Source organism: Gordionus sp. m RMFG-2023, chromosome 5, assembly GCF_954871325.1.
Source record: "Gordionus sp. m RMFG-2023 chromosome 5, tfGorSpeb1-WG-v2, whole genome shotgun sequence".
NCBI classification, from domain to species: domain Eukaryota; kingdom Metazoa; phylum Nematomorpha; class Gordioida; order Chordodea; family Parachordodidae; genus Gordionus; species Gordionus sp. m RMFG-2023.
Window position 1 is genome coordinate 2426812 of NC_088779.1, and position 20436 is coordinate 2447247.

At 30.9% G+C, this 20436-nt stretch overlaps 1 protein-coding gene across 1 annotated transcript; it reads right to left on the bottom strand.

Moving 5' to 3' along the window:
* Positions 1 to 2565: 2565 nt before the first annotated feature.
* Positions 2566 to 19313, bottom strand: LOC135929517 (glycogen phosphorylase, brain form-like). Its single transcript, XM_065466132.1, has 18 exons — positions 19038 to 19313; positions 18898 to 18999; positions 12283 to 12465; positions 11994 to 12125; positions 11344 to 11455; positions 11049 to 11131; positions 10735 to 10878; positions 10339 to 10431; positions 9750 to 9896; positions 9257 to 9420; positions 7684 to 7798; positions 6972 to 7073; positions 5934 to 6140; positions 5423 to 5644; positions 4982 to 5109; positions 4043 to 4177; positions 3663 to 3729; positions 2566 to 3564 (listed from the first exon to the last, which is right to left on the bottom strand). The coding sequence occupies exons 1-18, from the start codon at positions 19278 to 19280 to the stop codon at positions 3391 to 3393; spliced, it is 2553 nt and encodes an 850-aa protein (XP_065322204.1). The 5' UTR covers positions 19281 to 19313; the 3' UTR covers positions 2566 to 3390.
* Positions 19314 to 20436: the final 1123 nt, after the last annotated feature.

The following is a 20436-nucleotide window of genomic DNA, read 5'->3' on the forward strand; positions in this document are numbered from 1 at the left end:
TTAATATTCTTTTTCCGAAGACTTGCAAGTGATTGATTTGGATCCAAGCAGGATTTTTCTTTTAAAAAAATTTAAATAATTTTGGCGGTATTTTGTTAATTTGTTTCAAAAGGGAAAAGAAGTAGGTTGATTGATAAAGTTTTAAATTTATATCATTTTTAAAAAAAAAAAAACGGCGCCAATCTTGCCTTAAAATTTGTAAACTTGGGGTCTTAAAACCAGGTTTGTAATTACCCGGTTTTTTTTAAAGAAAAAAATGGCGCCATTTTTCCAGCTGGATTCAGACCTTTATAAGGTTTACAATAGGGATAAAGAAATATTTAAAATAGTAGGAAGTGGAGCATTTATATGTCCCAAGCCTTTCTGCCATCTATGTGGAAAAATTTTAAGGTTTTATATAAATTGTTTATTTTGGTTTTAATCTTAATCACTCCGTTTTTTTTAAAAAAAAACCTCCAATCTGGCATTTTAACGACACTTACTTTCTAGCTGTACAAGTCATATCCCATCTTATAAGCTCGTCGAAAGTAGTCGATTTCGCTAATAGACCCCATCGTTATAGTGGCATTTATATTTCGTCTAAATAATGCATTTTGATGGTGGAACTTCGTTGAGTATTTTTTTTTCTTTTAAAAATGCATTTTTAACCAATAAATCGTGAGTCTAAGTTACCCCGCATCATTCACAGTTAGCGGAAAATCGCGGCGAAGTATTCATCTGAGAACCTGCAGACCCGACCCTAGGTCCGGACCGTAAATTAAATGAACCTTAAAAACCTAAATCTTTATTAACATGAATTATTTTTCTTATACAGAGATTTATTGTTTTTGGGGTCACAATTCACACTTGGCAAATTGTGTAGATTTTGTGATCTTCTTATATTATTTTTTTTAAAAAAACCCATAATTATATAGGCCAGGGCAAGATTAAATCATTGTCGAAATCAGAATCGAAACTATTACATTGCTAGGGGTAGGGGGGAGGGGAACTATTAGGATGCCCCTACCCCATAGAATTTGATTGGAGTTATGACAATTATTTCCTGTTTCCATTCTTTTAGAAAAATTTTTGTTTTTTTTCTTCAAAAAAATGATATTCAATGATTATTTAATAAACTTAGGCCTAATTTTTATAAAATTCTAAAGGATAATTTTTTAAGAAGCTTTAAGGTGTTTTGTGTTTGATTTTAAAACTTAATGGTAGTTAATAAAATCAAAGATTTTTTTAATACATAAAAATCATAAAAGTACATAATAAGAATAAAATCGAATATTTTTTTAAAATATATAAAAATCATAAAAGATAAATAAATCGATGATTTTTTTAAAATACATTAAAAATCATAAAAGATAATAAAATCGAAGATTTTTTTTAAATACATAAAAATAAATTTGTAATTTTAAGATAAAATTTGATATCAAATAATGCTCACAATTTGAACATTTTATTTTTATTTTGAAAAGAACATTTTTCAAAACTACGAATTAAGACTATTATCTAAATTCTCTTTTGGGAACAGAAGTAACACTTATTCCTCAATCCTGCAAATCCATTCAATCCCAGCTAAGAATCGGTCAATCATATTTTACTTCTTCAAAATGAATCTCTACAATAGCTTATTAAATTTTTATTAAAAATGAATTGAAATTCTAACCCTTCTCTTATCCAAAAAAAATAGAAACTAAAATTATGCATAATGTCCACATTATAGTGCGCACAAATTGAGCGTTTACGTTTTGCCGTTATTTTAAATAAAAAAAACGTAACGCTTCCCTGGTTCAAATTGAGGTTGCCTTTTTTTATTAATATCAGTTCGATTTAAAATTTTAAATAAGTTTCCAAATAAAATATAGGATTTGTCTTTTGTAAATTATATTATCGTCTGCGTTTTTATTTCATCAATTTCTAAATATTCATTTTTAGGATTATAAGTATGTTAATTTATATAATCGTCTGCGTTTTTATTTCATCAATTTCTAAATATTCATTTTTTAGGATTATAAGTATGTTAATTTATATTACATTTTTATATAATATTACAAAGCGAAATGAAAAAGAAAACCTGCGTTTTTTTTAAAAATGGTTGCTAACACCAAACGGTGAATTTGCCAATTTGCGCGAGGCCATTTAAAATGCATTTATTTGCGCTTGCAACGCGGCGTTTGAGACGCTCAATTTGTGCGCACTATTAACTAATTTGAGAACTAAGAAAATATTATCAATAAGACTTAATGACTCTTAATAAATTCATAATTCATCACCAAATGATAACAACACAATATAATATAAGCTATTTTTACTAATTAAACGGATTCACGAATTTTATAAATATCTCCAAATTTTCCAAATAACACAAAATTATAATAATATATATATATATTTAAAATATATACTGTTTAGATGACAATAAATATAATACATCAAATAGAATGAAAAGAAATGTCAAATGTAAGTCTTTCTATTATAAATATATAAATTATAATAATATTTTTAAATTTAAATAGATAGATAGCATTTGTAAAATATTAAATATATTAAATAAATTATGATGAAAGTGTGCCATCTAGTTTTGAAAAATATATTGCAAAAATGATAGTTTAAAAGAAGCCGTTATTCGTCTAAAAATGAAAAATAGGGGACAATCTATGAATTCTCAAGTTTAATAAAATATATAATAAAAATGATAGAAAGGTAGCACACACGCATGCGCATACTATGCAACCTCTTAAATTTTCATAAATAAATTATTTGTTTATTATTATATAATTTGAAAGATGTGAAACGAAATTTATAAATTATTGCGTGTCGCGGCAGCGGAAAATTATTAAGATTATATTAAATCTTTCATTTAAACTTTGGGTTTTTTGATGATAAAAAAAAGGGGTAATGTTAAATTTGGCAGTTATAAAATTTTGAATAAAAATTAGGTAAAATCTGAAGAAAAAACAAAAAAAAGTACCATTTCTCAGTTAATCGCACCAAAAATATTTTTTAAAAAAGGTGTTCACTTAACCGTAAAAGTATCTCACCGCAAAAAAAACCAAAAAAAGAAGAAGGAAATCATTTAATTTTTGCAGGGCAGTGGGAGTCGGGGTAATATGGTTAGCGCGCTAAAATATAAAACTAAAAAAAAGAGAACGAAATCATTTAATTTTTGCAGGGAAATGAGATTCGGGGTAAGATGGTAATAAAAAGAAAAAAAAGAAATCATTCAATTTTGGTAGGGCAATGAGAGTCGGGGCAACATGGTTAGCACGCTAAATTATAAATTATATAAACCGAGAATACATTTTTAAAATACCGCTTGCAATTTATTAAAGGGGATGGGGGGGGGGGTAAAAAATGAAGGAAAGTTTTATTTTGTGTCATTTTTTTGTAAAAAAAAATATTTTAGTTGGCGATCTTTACCGATTGCTTAATGGGTTCGTTGGGGTTAGGGAGCTTGACGTCAGTGGGTGTCACGTTCCAGATATCTTTGGCGTATTCTGTGATAGCCCTGTCACTGCTAAATTTGCCAGAGGATGCAATATTCATTATACATTTCTTGGCCCACTCGATGGGGTCCTATGAGCGGGGGAGGGAAAAAAATGAGAATAATGAGGTACAATTTAGCATACCTCGTGTATACATTATTATGGATAAAACATTTTAAGATTTTAAACCTGATACAACGCTGAGACCCTATCCTGCGCCTTGATGTATTCCTCGTAGTCAGCCATTAGGCAAAATCTTTGAAGCAATAATTAAAGAAATGAATGAAGAAACAAACAAAGAAAATCAATTCATAGAAAGAAATAAATAAAGTAAGAAAAGCCACATTTTATATAGTAAATTTCAAATAAAATAATCTATGGGACCATTATTTTTTTGGCGTTGATTAAGCCGACTTTGAAAGAAATTGGCCGACTTTTTAGCCAAAAAATATCGGCCATAACTTCGGGGCTAATGCCAAATCATTTGGGATTGGCTCGAGCCTCGAGAAATGAGCCAAAAATGTTTCGACATTATGTCGGTCGTTTTTTTACACACACGTATAATATACCTATCATTGTTCAACAAGTTGTGAACTATATCGTGAAACAGGTCGTGCTGTTCCGGACTGAAGAACCCGTTTTGAATTTGATCGATGGCTTGTCTCAGTTCTGGAATTCTCTCGTAAAAAGACTTGGGATTGTAACTAAAAAATATATGTTAAACATATTTATAAGAATTAAAGCAATAATTTGCATCTTTTGTTATTTTAGAAAGCTTTTTACCTTTTGGTGTCTTTATTTCTTTAAAGTAAGAAGAGAAGAGGGTAAATGGGGTGATCAATCTTTAATTTTTTATCTATAGGTCATGTGTTCATCAGTGGGTAATGGTAGATTTAAAACTATAAAGATTGTGGTATCAGATACTAGAAGAACTCGTCAATTTTTGACAAGAAAAGCATCATGGGTTTTAAAGAAGGCAGAGATGGCGATGGCCCCGGCATTGCTTCTACCTAAAGGGAAGCAAGCCCGGGTGGGTTAGACTTTCTAAATGGATATGGAAAGCCGAGTATGGGTTGGGGAAAAGAGTAGAGTTTAAGGAACAGAGAATTTTGTCTTACTGTTATTCAGTGCTTACCACGATTGACTAGGGGAACGAGTAACTATTATTGAGATTTCATACTCTGTAATCTTTCAATTGTATTTTATTAGGATTCCCTTTTTAGTTCCTGTTTATGCCAATTCGTCATCTCCGAATATAAGCATAAAGGTATCAAAGCGCATGCTCATAACAAGAAGAAGAAAAATCGTTAAGGAAAATGAAAATTTTAAAATTCATTTTTTTGGACGAATCCGCTGATTTCTATTGTGTCCAATAGGATCTTTCCGTTGAGCTAAAACAACTGATTGATAAAGTCTAATTTTTTTTCCTCATGTTAAGAGGCCAAATCAACATTCTTATTTAGTGTTACATAAATTTAAATCATAACGCGTTTAAAAAAAAAACCAACCCTTTGGCCCACAAGGCATCGACCTCGGGGACTGTCATGCCGAATATAAAGATATTGTCTTTCCCCATTTCCTCCATCATTTCGACATTCGCGCCATCTAGGGTTCCGATCGTCAAAGCGCCGTTTAACTATTTACGTATTTTTGCGTGACATAAAAATTTGAAAAAAATAAATAAAATAAAATTGGGTATAAGGGGATCATACGTGTATAAATCAAATTATGAATCGACTAAACAAACGAATTACTACTATTCTCTACCAACTCAAAAAAAAATCATTTATAACCACCCAACCCCCTTCCCATACACAAAATTAGGAATTCATATCTGCAAAGTACGCCAAAGCAACTAATACTTAAAAAAAAACCCTCATCCCTCTTTTAAAGAACCGAAGCTTTTCTTTTGGTAAAAAATTGAACCATGGGAAATAAACATCCATTACCATAAGCTTCATATTGCCGGTACCAGATGCTTCCGTTCCGGCTAAGCTGATCTGCTGGCTGAGATCGGCGGCCGGAATAATTTTTTCGGCCATACTGACCCTGTAATTCTCGAGAAATATGAATTTAAGCCTATTGCCCACCACGGGGTCGTTGTTAACGATATTCCCTATGTTACATATGAGTTTTATGATCTTTTTGGCCATGTGATAACCCGGGGCGGCCTAGATAAGGGGATAAGAATACGCATATATTTTATATATCAGTTTCATCAATCTTTCAAACAGTTTTAGAATATAACAGTAAATTATATCATAATTTAATATCATAAAGTGCCTCCAAAAAAGGGTAAAATATCCGACTTATTTTTCGGGCCCGCCACCCCATCCAAGTCAAGCCCGACCGAGTCTTAAAGACGGACAAGTCCGCATGGGATATCTATTATGATTGATTTGGATAAGGAATGAGGTGGTGTAGGCGCAATACAAGTATGATATTAAATAGGCGGCCTACTTTTCCCCCGATCATCACGACCCTGGGAGTGAAATTCTTGTCCGGGTTCTTCTTGATCCTGTTGTAGACCGTTATCACGTGCAGAGCGTTGAGGAGCTGCCTTTTATACTCGTGGATACGCTTGATTTGAAAGTCAAACATGGCCGATGGGTCCACCGTAACATTGTTAGCCTTTTGGATGTAATTAGCGAACCTGAGCTTGTTCTCCTATTGGATAAAAAAAATTTTTTTTTATTATTATTTGTAATGTGTGAGAAAAGGATGGGCTTATTTCTTTTGCGCGTGCTCAAATGATAATGATTCACAAAAAAATTTATAACCGTGATAAAACGGGAGCTAAAATAAATAAAAATTTAGATATGTCCTCTAAGATAACTTTAAATAAAGCTACAAGAAGATTTGAATTATATCAAATAATTGCTTTTAATTAATATTAATTTTAACGTGTTTGGGGTCATGTAAACAACTGAGTTATTCAGCCAAATCCAAAATCGGCTAAATTGAGGTTAAAGCCGAAAATCTCAGCTATAGGATTTTGAAAAGATGGATCAATCTTTGAAAAAGCGGGAAAAAAAATTGATTCTATCTTGAATGAGTCATCAATGTAGCATAGCCCCCCTCCCTCCCACTCTCCGAATTTTCGAAATCTCTATGGAATACACATGACATTTAATTAATACACGATATCATTTATGATTAAGGTTGAATTAACATGGTGGAATCCCATCTGACAACGATTTAACAGCTGAGTGATTTTTTTAAAAAAATCATCTAATAAAATCAATCAATATTAATAAATTGATCTAATAAAAACAGATTTTTAAAAATTATATCGGCTGTTAAATCGTGATGGATCGGATCTCACCAGGAATGCAGCATAAGGAATAAAATTACGAGAGATCTTGTCATTCATAGTAAGCCTTTTCTTATAATCTAAAAAAAGCATAGCTTTACTCAACATCCCTCAAATAAAAAAGGATCAGTTTCATCTACTTTTCGTTAGTTATTTTTTTTTTTAAAAAGAAGTTTTTTAAGTACCTGTTTCGCTTTCATGATAGCTAAAATGAAGGCCTTGTTCGAGATCTGACTTTCCAGCTGACGCAGTTCGTACAAGTGGTTTACAAATCTATCCCCTATTTTCTATAGAAATAGAAATATTTTAATTTGTCGATATTTTACGCGAAAGGAGGAATAATTTTTGCGAAATCTCATTTCAAAAAAAAAATATATAACACCACCCAGTATTGGACTTATAAGGCTTATACTTTGTATATTAAGGGCCTGGGCCGATTCGACCCCGACCCAGCATGACTCTAAAATGTCAATCATTTATAGCATACCTATCGATGTCCTGTTCGCCGTGGGTCTGGAGTTTAAAAATAACAGCGGGAATTAATTTTTATTTGTAATAACTCGGAATACTTATTAGTTGATAAAAGAAAGTTTTATTAATGAATCACTTTTGAAGATCACTCAATTTTCTTTTTTTGAAGAATAATCTTCATTCTCAAAAAAATCTTCATTCTCAAAAAAAATAATCTTTTGAAGAAAATTTCATTCATTCAAAAACTCTGTTCTCAATTTTCAAAAATAAAAAAAATGTTTGCAAACCATAACGATTAAATTTATTTTTTTTCTCTTTCTTTTTTTTTAAAAAATGTCTTTATTATCTTTTATTCGCTTCTCTTTTTATTTATTTCGAAAATTTCTTTTTTAAAAAAAAAATAGGAAAAGAGATATAAAAGTTTACATCCGCTATGACGTCAGCCAAACCGGGATTGCAGAGTAGGAGCCATCTTCTCGGGGTAACTCCGTTCGTCTTGTTCTGGAATTTGTACGGCCACAATTCGTAGAAATTTCGGAAGCTATTATTTTACGCGCGATTTTATTAGAAAAAAAATTATGAGCGCCTTTTACAAAAAAAATTAAGAAAAATATGGGGTATTCTAGACCCGTTTTGTTCGGACCCCAATCAAAAACCTGATAAGGAAGAAGAAGAAGAAGACGAAAATAGATTTAAAAAATTTATATGAAATCATTCCAATCCCGACCATGGATCCGGCCAATCAAAACTAAATAAAACTATTGGAGAGTTCACAAAAAAAAATAGAAGTTAGAATCGGGGTTTTTAAAATGCTCCTATGTTCTTAAATTGAAGATTTTTTAGTCAGGGGGGCCGGTTTGGACCGCGACTCATGCACAACTTATACTTATGATGGCAACGAAACTCTGCCGAATCATCGCATTCGCGAACCCTAGAATATTATCTATCAGATTCAAATTCCTTCCTTCTAATAACGATCTCTATTTTTTTTAGCACAACCTGAATGATATCATCTTAGTACTTTCGCTAATTTTATTGCGGTACCAATTTCGATACAAAAAAAAGTATATATATATAAAGTAACTTGAGTAAGAAGAGGTGTGATTCATCCAACTAAGTGTTGTTAAAGGGCTCAGTTCGCAATACTTTATCCAGATAAAATATTACGCGAGCCCTAAAGATTTCGCTCCTAGATGGCACATAGGATTGAGCATCTTGGCGAAATCTCGAAAGCTTAGGCAATATTTTCTCGGCTATAATGTCGAGTTAGCCGTTTTTAAAAAATCGGCTCAAACCGACCCGTTTAACAACACTTCAATCTAGCCTACCCAATATTCCCCAATTTCGGTTATTATCTTAAATATAAGATTATATCGTCGAAAGTTTATAGGTTGCTTTTTTTTGTAAAAAGTCAATCGTCGATATGGGAGTAGCTAAGGATAAGGATTAGGAAAAAAAAAATTCGTGATTTTCTTCATTTTTTTAAAAATATAAAAATCGCCATTTTTTAATCCCGATACTTAACAATTATTTAATTCGACAATTAATTTAGATTTGAAAAATTTTATTTTTGGGAGGGGTTTTAAAACAATTTAAAATTAGAAGAGAAGATATTTCTTTCTTAAGTGATTTTAATGTTGTTAAACCACCTAGCTTTAGTTAGCTATAAAATAGAGTAGCCATGTTTTTAACCAAAAATATTACAATCAATCTTCGAGTTGAGACTCACCTTAGAGGCTTAATTCAGTTTTTTAGGCTAGAAGCCTAACTAAGCCTCAATTAAGATGGTCAAAGTTAGGTATTAGTTGTTGTCAAATTTTGTATTTTTGAGGAAAAAAAAAATTAAATTTAGTATTTTTCTTTTATTTGATCAAAATTTAGTAAATAAAATCGCATTTCAAATTAAGTGATTTTAATCTCTCTTTTTTTTAGCCAACCCTATTGGAAGACATATGATTCCAATACTCAAGGCACTTGGAATTGTAAACCAAAAACAAACGTGGTATGTTTGATGATCTCCGTGTGAATCGCCGCGACACCGTTAACGGCGTGGCTGCCCACTATAGCCAGATGCGCCATATTAACTCGCTTACCGCCATCCTCTTCGATCAGCGACATGTGTCTAAGCCTATCATTGTCACCGGGCCATTTGCCTCGCACCACCTTTGAGTGAAAATAAATAATATAACACATAAGCAATTGTCAGGGGTTGGAACCATTTATATAAACTTTGGGAATTGTTGACGGATAATCTCTACAAAATCATAGGGTTTTTACTGAGTAAATCAATCAATCGTATCCAAAGTTCCTTTAAAAATTTTAAGCATTAAACTTAGGAATATTTCTAGGAACCTTATTAGACCCGATTTCTGGAATCAGAACTAACTTTCTTAGAAAAGTTCAAGAATCCTGATATTTTGTTTTTTTTAATACCTTATTTAAGAACCGATTTTCCTCTAGAAAAAAATGAGAAAATATGTTGAATTCCTTACGTCCATAAATTTTTCGTTGATGACGTAAATGATTTCCAAATGTCGGGGCAAAAGGCTTTCAAACATCGTGACGGGCCATCGCTCCAGGGCTTCGGGTAAAACGGTGTGATTGGTGTAAGCGCAAGTGGCCTCGGTTATCTTCCAAGCCTGGCGTAACATTTTCCATAAATTAAGCAATATTAAAAGGCATCGATTTATAAAAAAACATCCCTACACATTCCTTTATGCCGGGTCCTCCTAGATTCATTCCGGAAATAGAAGTCCGGATACTATTTTTTATTTCTTATTTGTTCGTAAAAAGGACGAATCAGAACACAGTTTTGGTACCTTTTTTTATTGTCGAGATCACGTGATTTTATTAAATTTACAATGGCGGCCCAAGTATTAATCTAACCATAGACCCGTAGACGGTCCTCATTCGCCATACACATCGTTACGGGTCATTTAAGAGTTACCGCTAAATGCCACCATTTTAATCATTTTTTAAAAAAAAATCTAGCTAATAATTTCCCCGCCGAATCTCATAATTCCTTCTTTTTTTCTTTCAATACCCGCTATAAAATAATGGGGGTTGGGATAGTTAGCGAACCTGGTCCCAGCCGAGCCCTTCGACATCCATAAATATTCTCATGAGTTCGGGTATGACGAGGGAAGGATGAGTGTCGTTAAGTTGGATAGCCACCTGATTAAAACAAAAACAAAAATACATCTTTTTTTTATATATAGAATAATATTATGGTGTATTAATAGAAATTGCCTGCAAACGCGAGTGTATTTATACCCCAGTTGATTTTAACTATTTCCGGTTATTTTAACTAACACGTGATAGATAATATGACAAGTTTAGCATAAAATAAATAACTTATTTATGTAACATGATACTTTTTTTCTTTCTAAGATTGTTATATTTATGGTTTATTATAAATTAAATCATTGTCTTTTTTAAATCTATAATTCGACGGAATGTGTTTAAACGCAACGTCACCTTTTGAGGAAAAGTTTCGAAAGAGGTCCTTATAGGTTCGCGCGAGCCGAATTTGGACGATCTGAATCGTCTTATAATGTCTTGCAGCGTGGCCGCGACGATAAAGTATTCCTGTTTCAAACGCAATTCCTTTCCTTCAAAAAACTGGGAGGAGGGGGGTGGGTGTTTGGAGAAAATAGATTATTTTTTTAAATTAAAACATTTAAAAAAAGGCGTTTCATACAAATGAAAAAACTCGGACAAAGCCATAAAAAAAAATATATAATTTGTCGATTTATATATATAAAAAAAAGGAATTTATAGTTTCCGTTTACGTTATCGTTGGGGTACAGAACTCTGGTAATGTTTTCCGAAATGTTTCTATCCATAATGGCTTGTATGTATTGACCGCTATTAACTAGGGGATATAATTAAAGATATTTTTTAAGATCGTTAAATAAGCATTTCATGAGGAAGGTTAAACATTATCCTCTCTTTCTGCCTTTCCTTCCTTCCTTCGAACGTGAATTGGCATAACGCATAATCCCCAAAAAAACTCTGAATTCACCCCAAAAACCGAACCCACTGAAACCCGAACATCGGAAATGAGAGAATTTTTTTTTTATTTACAGAAATTGAGGCAGAAACTGCGCTGAGCCTTTGCCGACCAGAGTCTAAGAGTGTTGACAGTATTATTGTGATATCCGGGTATGGGAACGTCGTAGGGCAACGCGTTCACAATCTTGAAAAATTAAATAAGGAGAAAGATAACAAAATAAAAGTTTTTTTTTTTTGGAGGAATAAAAAAAAGGAGCTTTAGTAAGGTTTGAGAAAATATCCTAAACCAAGAGTTAAAACGTGCGTTTCCGCCTGCTAAAAAAAATTTATCAAATAAAAACGCGATAAAATAGGAGATGACTAAAATAACTAATCAAATATTATACAAAGTTGAACACTATTGGTGATCATAATATCCTTACTTACTCATACTCACGCAAGATGGAATTTATTTGTAGTACACGCGTGGACTCGCGCCCCTCAATTCTCGTTGTTAGCGAAATAGAGAGGAAAAAATGGTTTACTGTTAATTAATCGAATAAATTAAACAAGCCAACCTTTTTTTTAATTAATAAAAATAATGGGTTACCTTATTGGTGAAATAAAAAAAACTAGAACCAGATGGTCTTTCGGGTCGTGCCATGCTCGGTTCGGTTTAACCCGACTTTTTAACCCCGCCATATATTTATATAAATCTTAAGCTTTAAATTGATCAAAATTACCTGGGTATCTTCCCACTTGACTCCGTTGGCGGTGTGGTTAACCCTCCCGTAAAAGTTGATAGGGATGACGTATTCGGGTCTAGACTTCTCCCAAGGGCTTCCATATCTCAGCCACTCGTCTGGTTCTTCCACCTTTTAATCCATGAGTTTTAATAAATAATAAAATTTTAACATTTTTTCTCGGGGAGTTGTTTGATGCTCACGGAAGTTTGCATTTAGGGAGAAAAATTAACTACATAGGCGCATTTAAAAAAAAATAAATCAATCAAATTAATAAAGCGCACAAAACCTGCCAACCGTTAATGATGCGCTGCGTGAATATACCGTACTCGTATCGTAGACCGTAGCCGTAAGCCGCTAATCCCAGTGTAGCCATAGAATCGCAAAAGCAGGCCGCTAGCCGGCCCAAGCCGCCATTACCCAATCCGGCATCTTCTTCCTGGTCCTCGAGCTCTTCGATATCCAGACCCAGCTGTAAGATTGAAAAAGAATATATTTTTTTTTTATCATTCTTTTAATCCTTTCTTTCCTTCGGCGAGAAAATACAACCTTTAAAAATTCAAAATAGTTTACACACAAGTATGAGATAACCCTATCGTGACTACCCCGATTATAAAAACCGGATGTATATTTTATTTAGAAAAAACCCCTGATTTTATCAAAACCGGGTCCGGGTACTATATTCGAAAATTCGGGAATATACATCCGAAAAACGATTGGGGGATAAGAACAAACTTATTTTCTCACAAATATGTTTCCCCGCGAATCTCTCAATCCCAGCGGCAGCGATGGCCAAGCAAAACTCAAACTCGCTCAAAGAAACCGTTTCGCGGCATTGTCAAAATTGCTCGGAGCAAACACGAAGCAAAACAAAATAACGCGCCATTTTTTTTTGAAAACAAAACCAAAAAATTATTTTTAAATTATTCAAGCCATATAGTTTTTATATTAATCGAATAAATTTTTCTTTAAAAAAAAATGGTTAGATAATTAATTTGGTTTATTTTAAAAAAATATATATATATATATTTTTAAAATAGATGGCGTTAAAGTTGTCTAAAATTGAGAGTCACCTTCGCGATATAATTTTAATATATTTAATTATATAAAAAGTTTTTGGTTCCATTTTACGTTATTTTTCAAAAATATAACAAAAATTTGATATGAAATTCGAAATGATACGCCAAAGGGTGAAAAAGCTTTTAATTTTTCAAATCAAACTTTAAAAAAATATACTCTTCCCCTCTCCCCAACTCTTCCATTCCGAAAAACAAAACCGCTTTTAGTATCGTTTACCGCGTATCGAGGATTAGCTAGCAATGCCTCGGTACACTTAGAGGTAAGGTGCGCGGGCGTTCGTATAAAATTAAACAAAGCTCTAAACCAACCAATCAAATAATTCGCGAACATGAGGGAGGGAGACTAAAGACTAAAAGGGTGGGCGGGTAAATTTTTTTTAAAACCTATGAGCGGTCTACCGTGCACTAATAGCTCTGCCAGCAAATGGGGTTAAAAAAACATTGCCTCATAACTTAGGGATATATTAAATCCGGCACGAAAACCGGCCGATAAAATTTTACCGGTTTTCTTAAACCGGTTTTCTAAGTATATATTTTTTATAATTGATCTTTGTGATTCTGCTTTTTTTGTTTTTGATTGATACAACATTTTATTAAATTCTTCGAATTATTATGATAACATTATATAAAAATTAAATTTGTTAATTATTTTAAATATATATATATAGTGCTATTCAAAATCGCTATGTATTGTTATTATCCACGTGATCAGAATTCCTATTCTTTTCAATTGTTTTAAAGCGCATGCGCAAAGGAATAAAAGAAAAAAAGATGGTGAACGGGTGGTAAGGAATAAGTTGAAGAGACACATTGAGAATAAAAAAACGCAATTTAAAATAATTTTTTAAAAAAAATATCGATTGATTTTATATTTTAGAATTAAATCGAATATTCGAGAAAAATCTAATAAACTCAAAAAAAAAATTTCTTCGAGAAAAGATAAATATTTATTGAGGTAAGGAATTACAAACTAAATTCTTTTCTCTCATCTGCCAGGAATGGTTTTGAATTTCAAAAAAATTAAAAGTTAATTTATTTATTATTTTTTGTAAAAAAAAAGAAATTTTTGATTTTTTTTCGCGTTAAAAAGAAGGGAAGGGGGAAATGGAAAGAATATTATAGTATAATGCGTGATGTAATTAACGCCACAACTATTATGAGGGGGATAAGGGCACTTAGAGTGACGCAAAGCCCGGCCCTCTTCGGCCCGTTAAGAACTGCCGCGCGAGTTTGCCCGGCCCGTTACATTTTTAACTATCTTAAAAATGTTAGCGGTCGGACCCGGGTTTTGCAGTTCTCCAACGGAATGAACCGATATATTATATTTTTTTAAAAAATCACGTTTTGTACCGCGAATGGCGCCGAATCGTATTTTCGCGCTAACCGAGAATGCAGGGTTATAAAATGTACGAAGGAAAAAAAAAAGATAGTTAGGTGGGAGACCCGAATAAAATGGCGCCTATCGAAAATCTGAAGGAAAAAAAAATTAACTTTTTCTCTAAATTTAAAATATAATGTGTGGTCTGAAAAGTAGATAAGACAAGCCTAGTTTATAAAAAAATAATGTATCGAATCTTTTCGGCCATTTTGAGATCGAAAATAAAGATATTGGCACTCGAATAAATAGTTAACCTCCCCCCCCCCCCCACCCACCTTCCAAGTGAAACTTTCTGGCCAAGGGCATGCCTACTTTAAAACATTGAAAAATTTTCGGAATTCATTTAAAGCAAGCAAAGCCAGCCAACCCAGCACGATAAAAATTTTGATGGCCAAAGGCTCAAAATGTTTAAATTTTTGGCTTGCTATCCTCTACCATGAGCTCGAACGTTCCTGCTAAAAGGCTCTGGTATGGCGCCTTAGCCAAGACCGAGGTCCGTAATGGTCGGGCTTTTAGCACTATGAGCGAGTGGGTTAAAAAAAATTTTTAAACATTTGGAACGGGTTGGCAAACACGCGGGTGAATTCAAAATATTTTGCGGAGGAAAATAAAATAAAAGAGCCAAAACTTGCAATCAAATTTTAAAAAAATTGGGCGGGACGGACAGGTCAAACAAATTTTTCGGGGATAAATAAACCGGGCGGGCGGGTAATTTTTTTAAAAAAAAACCATGGGCTGGCGGCGGTTTTTCGGGTTATAACCCACTCGTTTCGGATCTTTAACACCCAAGTATTTAAAAAGTCATCAATATCATTCATAAATACTGAACCTTTTTTTTAGAATATTTATGCCAATATTTTGATTTTATATATATTTTTTTTAAATTTTATATAAAGTGTTAAATTTTTTAAATATGACATATGACATAAGCTCATTTCGAAGATTAATAAACAATAATGCAAATTAAGTTGCTGAGTATGGCAACGTTTATAATAGTAAACGCGATGTCTCTCTAAAAAACAACGCGGTATCGCGTCGTATTAGACGCTGTTAACTAATACGGTTGTTCGTTTAGCGATTAATCGCGCGTGGCCTAAGTAACATCGCAGTATTTCACGGTTACGATGCGTAACGGGGAAAATGTGAGGCGTTTTAATGGCAACATCCGGAAAAAGATGAGAAAATTAGGGCTAATTTGGGGAAGGAGGATGGGATCAAGATCAACTAGTGTTGTTTAAGCATCTGGATTTAAGGTCGATATTTTTTTAAAAAACGGCTAGCTCTATATTATATTCAGAAAAAATATTACGCAAGCATAAGGATTTCGCTCCTCACAAATGGCACAGCTAGCAGAAAGGTTTGGGCACTCTTAGCAAGATTTCGAGGCTAAGGCAATATTTTTTTTCCTGGCTAAATCCTCAAAATCGAGCGTTTACAACACTAGGAACAAGTTTAGAATAAATAAATTCTTTAATAAAAATTTTGCGGCTGGACTTATGGATTAAATAAGTGGTAAATGTAGATAGGCCAGGCTTAGAATAAATATTTCTAATTTGCGTGGCTCAATTCTATAAAGGAGTGGGAACATCATTAGAAACCAATAGTAGGGAATATTGTAAGAACTGGTAAATGAGATCCACAACATTTTGCCAGAACTTGAAGGAAGTCCAGGAAGTATTAAGATAAATAAGAAAATATATGTTTACATAAATATGATTATGCGATATAAATATAATTGAAAAAACTTATACTAGGGTTGTTAAAAAGCCTGGTTCAGGTCCTAAAAACACCCCAATTAAGATTTCGGTATCGTCCCTCTAATTCGTATGAAAATTTAGGAAATAGGTTTTTTGTCGTATTGCAATAGTTCGTTCCCAAAAAAAAGCCAATTTGCAATAGTTCGTTCCCAAAATAATTATGAAAATCCAAGATATTAAAGCTAAATCGCAACAATTATCAATAAGAAAATTAGAAATTAAAGTATATATTATTTAATTTGCATATAATAATTAATTTTTTTAAAAAATATAGTTTGATTAAGTCAAAATACAGCAATAATATTATCTATTCTAACAAATTCAATTTATATATTATCATGCAAAAAAAAGAGATTGCATTTTTATATACATCACCATAAAACATTTAGAAACTTGCAAACCAATCCTAAGTAAATAATTTTGATTAATATTTAATCTTAAATTATATCCTTAGAATGCCAAAGTAAAATGTCAAATTAATATTTACAATAATTTTTCAAAGCTATTAATTTACAAGGTCCAGTTTTGGATAACACAAATAGTCCAAGTAATCGTATGAACATTTATGAAAAAACGTCAAATGACCTAAAATGGCCACAAATATATTTGAAGCGATTATAATATTTGTATAATTTTGAAACATTGTAACAGATTAAACAAATAAATTAAAAAAATGCTTTTTATTTTAAAATAAATTTAAATATAAATAAAAATTGCTAAATAGTAATTAATATTTATACTAATACAAAAAAAAATTTAGATATAAATAAAAATTGCTAAATAGTAATTAATATTTATATTAATACGAGAAAACAGTATATACTAAAAATAAATTGCAGATAATTTACAATATTTTGGCAAACACTTAATAATAATATATTAGAGACAGCACAAATATATTATATATATCTTTGATATAATATTAATAAAATTTATATCAAATATCATAATAAAAATTTAAATTAATATATAAAAATGAATCTCTTTGTTTGCATAATAAAGTATAAATTGAATTAAAATAAATTTGATAACTCATTAAATATTTTATAATAAATTAAATAGCTTTTATTTTGTAATCTAATACAATATATATTAAGATATTTATATGAAATTTTAATGAATACAATCAAACATCTATAAAATATCTGAAGTATATCTTTAAGCTCAGAAACAGAAGAATTAACAATACCATAGCTCAAATGAAATATAATGTGAACGATATTATCCTGTTCAAAATTTATGGTTTTAAGACTGTTGTATTTCGTTATTAAATTATGATAAATATTATAATAGATACCTAAAGTAAAGATCCTTATATTATATATTATTTACATCACTATAAAATATCTTATCGAATTTATTTATTTTTTTTTAGTGTAATTATTTGAAATTTCCCTAATATTTCTTTAATAACATTGAGTAGGCTAACCATAAAATCTATTCTTAGAATAAGCACAGAGTTGGGCAGGTCCTACGGAAAAAGAATCTAGATACAGATATAGATTATTTGTGAAAAAATGAAATTTAGATACAGATACTAATATCTTTTTCAAAATATCAAAAAGATATAAGATAAAGATACTTAAATCATTATCATTTAGTTTTTTTTCACAAATGGCATAAAGGTTTGGACCTCTCTATTTAAACTCAAGGCTTACACAATATTATTTTGATTCAAATCTTGGGCTTTTTAACAACCCTACTTAATACCCAATTTGCTATAGGGTGGAATTCTTAACGTAATTTCCACGTTCATTAATTTATTTTGTGTTAAAATTAAATTTTTTATAACAATAATATTATTATTAATAATTTTTAGACATATTTTATTTTGCAAATATAAATATAATTCCTTGTAACTAGTGTTAACAGTGGTCAGGCCTAACTGGTCTAACACCAACAATCCAGTCTCATCGACTATTGGGCCCAACAACACAATACAATGGTCCAGTTTTCAGACCAATATAAATTGCTTTTTAATAAATGAATATGACATGTGAAACATGGTCTTTATGCCTAGCACAGTATAATATTTCATTCATTATATTCTTCCATTTTTCAATTGAATTTATTTGGTATTATATTTTTATTTTTGAAATAGAAATAATAGAGGATAATAATATTATTGAATCACCCTCTTATGGGGGTGAAAGAATAACAATTGATTTAGAAATTTGGTGGGAAGGGAATTAATATCATTAAATTATTTTTCTGGCATCCCCCGATTTTCAATTCAGACCAAAATAGCAATGGACTATCACCCACAGCAGACTACAACAGAATTTTTGATTTTTTAGAAGATAATTAGAATATTTATATATAAATCAGTTTTATTTTATAAAAATATCTGTCATATTATATATTAAAAATTAACTAAATATGCAAATTGATTTATATTATGCTCAATAAATTTAGTATGGTTTAAAATTATTTAGAAATATTAGGCAGTAATAAAAATGATTTGATGATATAAAATATTACTAATTTAACACATTTCATTTTTAATAAAATTTAATGTAGAATAAAGATTTCAAAGCTTAAAAAAAAACAATATTTAGACTGGAATATTCTAAAGTATTACATAACTATTGATTTACATTTGGTATTTCTGAAATTATATAACAAATTAATACACTATTTTAAATATAAAAATGCATTTTGAATATTAAAACAAAATATAAAATGCAAACTTGATATAAGGCCTCATCAATTGAACTTGATATTCCTAAATTCATCATTGTGTTGGTTAATGTCCTCCCAATATAATATTCTAGCGATATATAATATACTCTCTAAATAATATATTTATGCAAATTAAATTATTGTCTACTTTTGGGTCATTTTCATAATAATATTGTTGAGTTCGAATCCAACGACCAACTAAATGATCCCTGACTGTATAGGCTAATGCAAAAAAATAATCTCTTGTTGTAGCAACATTCCGATCTTTTACTAAAGTGAAATGCAGGTGTCTATTAAATCCTTTCTTAAATTCAGAAACATTTTCAACTTGAGCTATTCCTCTAACACTAATTTGTTTTCTTCTATCATATTCAGTTTCTGGGGTAGTCATTGCAAAGGTTAAGTAAAAGTGATTTCAATTCAAATTTTTATTCTGCGTGAATGGAATAAATATAATCAGCTGATAAAAATAGAACAATGCTTTAGATTATCTGCTGATAAATATTTATAAAAGAAATTTGTGAATTGATTATATGCAGAAATATTTACACATCCTAAGCAATTGACAACTGCAGAACTCCTTACCCCTCTATGCATTGTTTTGATTCTATCTTAAATTTTTCATTATTTTATTCAATCCAATCTGCAAAAATTTATATAAATCCGATAGAAAGACAATATTAGTGTGTATCATATATAATAGATATATGAAATAGAAATGGTGGTAATCTATTTTATTGATGTCAAAGTCTTGTGAAGTTACTGATAGATAAAGGCACTGCCATAAGGTGCATCTCATAGTTCCGCGTAGAGGTCTTGGGCGGAGTTTCGGCCCGACCGGCCCGCCCACTTTTTAAAAACAGGATCACGGGCGGGCGGGTTAAAAAGTTTTAATTAATAGGGAGGAGGTGGGTTTACGGGATAAGAAAATTAAACAATGTCCGGGCCGGTTAAAAAAAATTTAAAATTATTTAAGTAAATATTAATAGAAAATTATTTCTATGAACTTTTTGGGATATTATTAAAATATCCTTTCTTGGTATCATAAATTTTTTTTAATAAATAACCTTTTTTATATATTTAAAAGTACTTTGGTAAAAACGACAAGAAACAAATTTGCCAAAACTATCAAGATTAGCAAGAAAATATTGGCAATTTCTGCAAATAGTGCTTCTCCTGAACGAGGATTTAGCATTGCTGGGAGGTTTTTAGAACAAAGAAGAACGTGTTTGAATCCAGAAAAGATTCATTATTATTTTTGCATTATTAATTACATATAATATCAATTTTATATTTATATTATTTTCATAAATATTTTATTGATCATGTTGATATGACCGATTAATACTATTAAATTGTTTTTTTTGTGTTTACATCTAATTTTTTTTTATAAATTGAAATTATTATATTAATCTGTAAATTGATTTTTTGTTTGTAACATGCTATATAAGCTTTACATTTTTAGTTTTAAAATAGATGTAAAATTTTAAAAATAAATTAAATAAAATTTAACTCGTTATACTTAATCGTAAGTAAATAAATAAATA